Source organism: Triticum aestivum, chromosome 6D (genome assembly GCF_018294505.1).
Source record: "Triticum aestivum cultivar Chinese Spring chromosome 6D, IWGSC CS RefSeq v2.1, whole genome shotgun sequence".
NCBI lineage: Eukaryota > Viridiplantae > Streptophyta > Magnoliopsida > Poales > Poaceae > Triticum > Triticum aestivum.
Window position 1 is genome coordinate 178,181,254 of NC_057811.1, and position 7,478 is coordinate 178,188,731.

General features: G+C 44.4%; 1 protein-coding gene across 1 annotated transcript in view; it reads left to right on the forward strand.

Annotated features, from left to right (window-relative positions):
* The first annotated feature begins 955 nt into the window (after positions 1-955).
* Positions 956-7,478, forward strand: part of LOC123144370 (ABC transporter A family member 8) — an 8,984-nt gene continuing 2,461 nt past the window's right edge. Inside the window, exons 1-14 of the mRNA XM_044563487.1 lie at positions 956-1,236; positions 2,090-2,432; positions 2,499-2,584; positions 2,664-2,781; positions 3,005-3,109; positions 3,193-3,353; positions 3,580-3,738; positions 3,875-4,037; positions 4,248-4,373; positions 4,457-4,540; positions 4,674-5,041; positions 5,325-5,525; positions 5,849-5,958; positions 6,076-6,160. Coding sequence (XP_044419422.1) covers positions 1,177-1,236; positions 2,090-2,432; positions 2,499-2,584; positions 2,664-2,781; positions 3,005-3,109; positions 3,193-3,353; positions 3,580-3,738; positions 3,875-4,037; positions 4,248-4,373; positions 4,457-4,540; positions 4,674-5,041; positions 5,325-5,525; positions 5,849-5,958; positions 6,076-6,160 — 2,169 coding nt within the window. The 5' untranslated portion in view covers positions 956-1,176. The remainder of the gene's footprint in view (positions 1,237-2,089; positions 2,433-2,498; positions 2,585-2,663; positions 2,782-3,004; positions 3,110-3,192; positions 3,354-3,579; positions 3,739-3,874; positions 4,038-4,247; positions 4,374-4,456; positions 4,541-4,673; positions 5,042-5,324; positions 5,526-5,848; positions 5,959-6,075; positions 6,161-7,478) is intronic.

The window sequence follows — 7,478 nt, forward strand, 5'->3', positions numbered from 1 at the left end:
CGAGCCGCCGGTGCTGGGGGAGAAGCGAGCTGGTGATGCCCAGGGGCGCGGTGAGATTGGGGCAGTGCGCTCGTGGTGCACGATGCGAAGGAGGCGGATACACAAAATCAAACGGCTCCCGTACAACGCATCATGCGGCTGGCTGGTGGCCGGCCAAAAGTTTGGGACGGCTGACCGGGGCCTAGCACTCGCCAATTCGCCATTGCCAATTCGCCATTCTTATAATGAGTTTATTTTTGTTGGCTGTTTCATATACTATTCTATTTATAACATAGAACTATGAAAGTAGTACACTATAATCCAATCAAATACAGTATCACTCCCTTCATGTCAAAATAAGTATATCAACTTTAATACAACTTTATACTAGTACTAAAGTTGAGACATTTTGAAACGGAGGGAGTACTTAATTGGCCAAATCAACATAAGCGTCTGAGACCTTCGCCGGGAAGGAAGCGCATAACTTAAATGACTACTCATGGGCTAAATTTCCGTGCTTAAACTTCGACCATAAATTTAATCAACAAGATCAATTGCGGCGGAAGCAAAAATTATACCAATGAATTCATATTCAAACACAAGTTTTTAATTATATAATTTTTGCTCCCGTCGCAGTCGGTCTCGTTGGTTAAATTTATGGTCAAAGTTGAACCTTAACAAGGGCGGGCGTATTATATTCTGGAACGGAAGGAGTAATTTATTTGCCACGGTCAAGACCATCAGCAAACCACCACAGTAAAAAAGGGTGACCCAGATACAGCTATAACCACCAGACTGACCAGAGCCGAGCTCGTAGTATGGTTGTTCTTGTACTAGGACAAATTAGCATTCATTAAATACCATATACTATCTCCTATACAATCAATACAGAGACATCCTTTGGAGGATTTCCTTTCGAGGTCTGACGAAAACGAACAGAGAACCCAATGCAGACTCAACGCAAGGGCCAAATGCGCCACTCGGTAGCGAACGAGACAGACCGGGCCTTGACCTCCGGCTGGAAGAAAGGACGGTCTCCCCCTCGAGGGTGACGACCACGACCACGGTAAACTCCGTTGAGAGGGCAGACTCGCCATTCCACACGGCCGGCTGGACACTCTAAAAACCAGCATAGGTGCGGTGGCTCCCCTCCGTCTGTCTCGTCGAGTTCTCCGAGGAGAGGAGAGGCGAGGCGACATGGGCTCCAGCAGCCTCCAGCAGACCAACGCGCTCTTCAGGAAGAACCTCGTGATCCAGGTGACGCGCCCCATGCCATCTCTCTCTTCTTCTCCTTCTCCTCCGTGTAGTAGTTTTGTGTGGAACTCGAATTGTATCGGCCTTCTTCTTGTACTCTTTGCGCTGCGTGCACAATTGGCCGTGGGATGGGACTGGGAGGGTGCCATGCACCAGGAATCTGCGACAGAAATGCATCTTTCGTGATCCAGTGTTCGCAGATTTTAGTGAATACATATCAGTTTGGTTTCAAGATTCAGTTTCGCTGCAACCAGAGAAATCTTGCTTTCAAACCCCAAATCACCGATTTAGATGATTAAGCCTCTTTACACGTACAATTTTCATATATATATTTTTTTGTAGAGAATCAGATTTTATGCTATACCCGTCGTTTGAAACTATGGGTCATAGAACTACAGTTCTTAAATTTCTATGCCAAGAGCCTAACAATTAACAAGGATGCATTCAAAACATCTTTTTTCTTTAAACCCCTGTAGAATTCTACGAGTAGGAATCTACAGTACTGTAGATCGTGCTGTAGAATTCTAGGAATCTATAGTACTATTGTAGATTGTACTGTATAATTCTACAGTTATTAACAAGGACAAGTTCAATTTTTCTTTAAACCATTTCTTTCTTTAAAAAGTTGTGTTCTAAACTCCTGTAGAATTCTGTACTACTGCTCCATATTTTTTTTGAGCCATTTGTACTACTGCTCCATGACATGTTATTTGTAGTATATGTGTTTTCTTCGGGGGAAACTGGTATGTTGTGAGGATTATCTCGGTGTTTATTCTACTCCTCCTGTGTTTTCTACTAGTAATTCTTTGGGATAAAAAAAATACATTTTCCTCTGATTACTGAATCGAATCGGCAGAGGCGCGCCTGCAAGACCAACTGCTGCCTCATCCTCTTCCCCCTGATCCTCTGCGCGGGCATAGGAGGCCTGCAGATCGCCATCAACCGCGCGGTCAAACGAGACACCACCCCTCTCAACTGCAACTGCAGCAATGCGGTCGTGCCGGCGAACACCACGGGAGGCCCGGCGTGCCCGGAGGGCTGCCCGCAGCCTCGCGCGCCCAAATGGCCACCCGTGGTGCACATCCCGCCGTCGGCGACGAGCCGGTTTGGCCGCGGCCCCCCCGGCGCATCGTGCGGGGCGCAGGGGTCCTGCGCCGCAACGTTCCTCGTCACCGGCGCCAACCAGTCCTTCGTCGGAAGTATGCCGTAACTCTGTTTCTGTTGCTAGGTGAGTGGTTTTTTGACATGATTTTTGCTCATCGCAGGTGCAATGGGTAACATGATCCCGGTTCACGACGCATCGGTGAACGTGTCGGCCGACGACATCTCGGCGTTAGCCGATTTCGTGCTGGTAGCTTCCATTTCCTGAGCCATGCGTTCTTAATGATACTTGATGTTCAGGCAATTCCGTGACGTATCGAAAACTGCAGGCGGACTATTCGGGGTATTCAGGCAGTCCTCTAGTGGACACCTTTCTTCAGAACAAATGCACTCCAAACCTGACGCTTTCATACTCATTTGTAGACGGCAATGAAACCGGGACCCAAGGTAAAAAATATATCTTCTAGTCGAAGGTCAAACGTTGTACCAGTTACTGAACAATGAACACATGAAGGCTTAGTAGAAAAACTCTGCAGCACCAATGGCTTCAGCTATTCTTGATATTAGCAAACTATGATCGGATTACTAGCGTCCTGTCGTGGCATCTGGCAATTTCACCCATTTGCAGTGCATTCTAGTTATTCCTGATGTTTGCTAAAACCATGAATAGATGTGGATTGCACGGAGGGATTAATGCTCTGGCGCGACAGTTCGTGGCTCATCAGTGATGACCTATATAGTGGCTACACGAACAGGAGCAATGAATTTGCTGCAGGTGAAAATTTTCCATCTTAGATTGTGTACATGAATAGTTCTTCTACTCTACTAGTCGCTGACATTAAGTTACACTGACTGCAGCATACGACTTCTTAAGCTCTGATCAGGGCAACTTCAACTTGATCATTTCATATAACTCGACGTACGAGTTTGATGCTTATGATGGCCTTCCAATCCCTGTCTTCCAATTTTTTGGAGGGAATAAACCTAGACTGCTTGAAGTTCCACGGTTAACAAATATGGTACAATTTTTCTCAATGTAGAGAAGACTAGTACACACTATCTCTTGCGATAACCTTTTTGATTGCTTAATTGTGTATTGCAACCTTTCACTTCTCTACAAATTATTTTAGTGTCATACTAACATACATGTGTTCTTGGTTCTTCATGTCACACACTCGGTTCACGTACTATTGTCTTCATTTTTAAATTATTTTCGAGACCACTTCACAGAGTTTCATTTTGCAGGCTTCAAATGCATACCTTCGTTTAATAGGCAATGGTCTGAAGATATCATTCGATTTTGTTAAAGAAATGCCTAGAGCAGGTCGATCATGGAGTACATACGATCTAACTTCAATAATAGGACCGCTGCCTTATGTATTGACTATCCAGCTCCTTTTCCCGGTATGGCAGGTCTTTATGAATTTATTTTTAACGTCAGTCGATTTGAATATTTTGGACTGTTGTTTTCTGACAGTTGTACAAGCAAATAAATACGGTAGCAACCTTTAGCTTATAGAAGAATGAATTGATGCTACAGGTAATTTTGACCAACATTGTATACGAGAAGCAAAAGAAGCTTAGGATTATGATGAAGATGCATGGTCTTGGTGATTTGCCATATTGGACTATATCCTATTGCTATTTTATTCTTCTGTCCATGCTATACTTGCTGTCCTTCATGGTATTTGGTACTGTGTTTGGTAAGATAATACTTCTATTACTATGGATGTATTTTTTGTGCAATAAAATATAAGAATTACTTCTCTTTGATAATCTGGGAATTGGTATTGAACCGAGTTTTGTTGTTCTTGGTTAGGTTGATCAATGTGCTAATTTTATTTATAAAGGAATGTCGTCGAACAGCTATAAATTACAAGGGCATTTCTGATAGTTTCATCTCTATTTTTCAGGTTTTACATTCTTTCGACTGAATAGTTATGGCGTACAGTTTGTGTTCTACTTTGCTTATATGAGCTTGCAAATTTCATTTGCATTTCTTATGGCAACATGCTTCTCAAATGTGAGAACAGCTGCTGGTATGCTTCCATAAAGAGTAACATCCAGTACATCAGATGGTATGAAATTATCTACACTGATTAGTTGACATATCACGCTGCAGTGATAGGATATTTCTACGTATTTGGGTCCGGCCTTATAGCAGATTATTTTTTCAAGCCCTATATCGAAGACATTTTCATCTCAAGTATGTATGCAAGTTCATCTTTGTAGAAGTTCATTATGCAGTTGACATTATGATTCTAGGGCTTCTTTGATGTAAGCTTTTATTCCATCACTCAAATAATTTGTGTGGCAATTTTATATTTGTTCATTTCAAGGAAGCTGGATTATACTTTTGGAACTTTTCCCTCCATTTTCTTTGTACCGCATTGTCTACGAGTTTTCTCAATCTGCATCGCTGGTAAGTCAGATTGACCGCACGGGGATGCAGTGGAGTGACCTGAATGATCCCAAAAATGGAATGACGAGTGTTTTAACCATAATGGTACTTGAATGGATCCTATTCCTTTTATTATCATTATATCTGGATCACTTTGGTTCCTTTCAAAGTGGAATTAGAAGAGCAGTATTACTTCTTCACTCTCGCCGGGCTGGGAACCGTTCTCAATCTTCTCAACAGCAGATCACACAGATTCAAGAGTTCAAAGCTTCCGTTGAAATGGAGAGGACAGATGTTATCAAAGAGGTGTGCTATCTTTGTTCCTTACAAAAAATAGCTCTTGGTTCTCTGATTGATTTTGTTAACCTTATGATCATTGTCGTGTCGATTTTTTTCTCCTTTTCTAGTACATCGTAACAAACTCCATTGCTGTCAGCCTTATGATCATTGCTGTATACTGTGTTATAACTGCTTAACCTAGAGTGTAATCATATAGGTTGAAATTCTAGTCCTGCTCGAATGCGTCTGTATGTTTTTTTTTTCCGAATCGCAATGGCATACTAACGTAGCTTTGCATATTTCCTTACAGAGAGAGATGGTTGGACAGCTCTTACAAGAACCAAATAGTAGCTATTCAGTCATATGTGACAACCTTAAGAAAGTGTACCCCGGAAAAGATGGCAATTCAAAGAAAATTGCTGTCAGAGAGTTGTCCCTTTCAATGGCACGTGGGCAGTGCTTTGGTGTTCTTGGTCCAAATGGTGCTGGAAAAACCACTCTCATCAACATGGTAAGCATGAACTTTATAGATACCATAATTTACTATAGGGCTACCTTCATCAAAATCTAATTGGGGCAAAGCATAGTCTGATTTTATTATATGTCATAGATATTGTGCCTCCTAGAAATATGAACTGGACAGATATAGTGAAGCGGATGGAGTAGTACGTAAATCATTGCTAGCACATCCCTTCCAGGAAATATGACCATTCAAAAGTGCAGCCATGCATTTCTTTACAGCAACAAAGAACATGTCTAGGGGTTCATGAACAAGTAGGACTGCACTGAGGAATTTGCTGTCTATCCCACTAAGGACTTCTAACCTGACAACAGCTCACTGGATTTACTAAACCTACGTCTGGCACCGCGTACATAGAAGGAATGGACATAAGGTTGGACATGGACAAAATTTATACAGGAATTGGTGTTTGTCCCCAGCATGAGTATTTTCTCATCTCTCTCACTCAGATTGTTTCGAGTTTGTTCTAGGTTAGTGTAAGACCATGTAGTTTTGAACTTGTTATTGATTGCTTTATCCTCCTTCGAATGTCACCATGCAGCTTGCTTTGGGAAAATCTGACTGGCCGAGAGCATTTGATGTTCTACGGCAGGCTCAAGAAACTGAAGGGTGCAAAATTAGCTCAGGTAATGTGTTACAGTATATCTAATATAGTGATATTTTCCATGCATGGATATGATGAACTCGACTTCCGTCACCATTTACCACTTAACATTGAAGCACCATAATGTCATTTCCCTGACCAGCTGATAAAAGCTGAACACATCATTTTCCTATAGGGCTGATATGTTCTGAGCCAACCTGTACACTTGTACGAATTTGCCAATGCAAAATCTAAGATATAAAATCTTTTGTTGGAAAATTTAGAAGTCAGTATATACCTAGGCTCAATATTTTTTTTTAGAAAAGGAGGAGGACCCCCGGCCTCTGCATCTGGACGATGCATGCAGCCACTTTATTCATTATTGACACAAGACCTTACAAAGTCATACAACAGTAAGACTAAAGCCACCGTCTAGGCAACATCTGTCGCTACTCCTATCCAGTTGATGAAGGGATGCTGATAGTCTGGGCCTAATACCAAACAGACCTCGCAGCCAAACCTAACATCTAAGACCTGAGGTCCCAACCAGGACGCCTGCCGGGTATGGGGCACCCACCAGTCCGGCGCACTCCTCAACCAGGACGCCTGCCGGGTATGAGGCCGCTGCAGCCACCTGCCACCAATTCATCTTCAGAGCTGTACTGTTGCATCTACCTTGCCCGGTCTAGCTGCCGTCGACACCACCACGACGCCAGACAGCGTCACCCTCCTGCGCGAGTCCATCATCGCACATCGGACGCCTAATCTCCAGAGCGCCATGTCATCGAGATCTGTCACCATCAATGTGCATGATGAAGCACCACTCCACCAAAGACGTCGTCCACTGGTCCCTCGAGCCCGCGTACACCTCCAAGAAAGACGCCCCCAAGGGGGAAACGACACAAACGCGCCGCCGTCTTCTGATCTATCGATCTACGGTTTCCCCCGGAGGTAGCAGCGTAGCCTAGAACTTCTCCACGACGATGCCTTCAAGAAGAGAACGACACCGTCGAGCGCCGCCACCGCCGGCTTTGGCATCTAGCCAAGAGCAAGTTTTCACCCAGATCTGTTCGAAGAACTCCATCCGCTTCTTGTGCACGGACCGTCGCCTTCTTTGTCGAAGTCTAGACCAAGGGTCCAGCCGTCGCCGTTAGATCCATGTAGCCAGCACCGGGAGATGACGACAGTCTCCCTGTAACGAATCTAGCACGAACCAAAGCAGATCGAGTTGGAGACGATGATGCCCCTGGATCTCCGGCAGAGCAGCGAGCCGACCGGCCCCACCGCATCCAGATCGCCGGCCACGCCGGGCCGTCGCCACCCCCCGCGCCGTCCGGGTCGGAGAGGGAGCCGCCGACCGC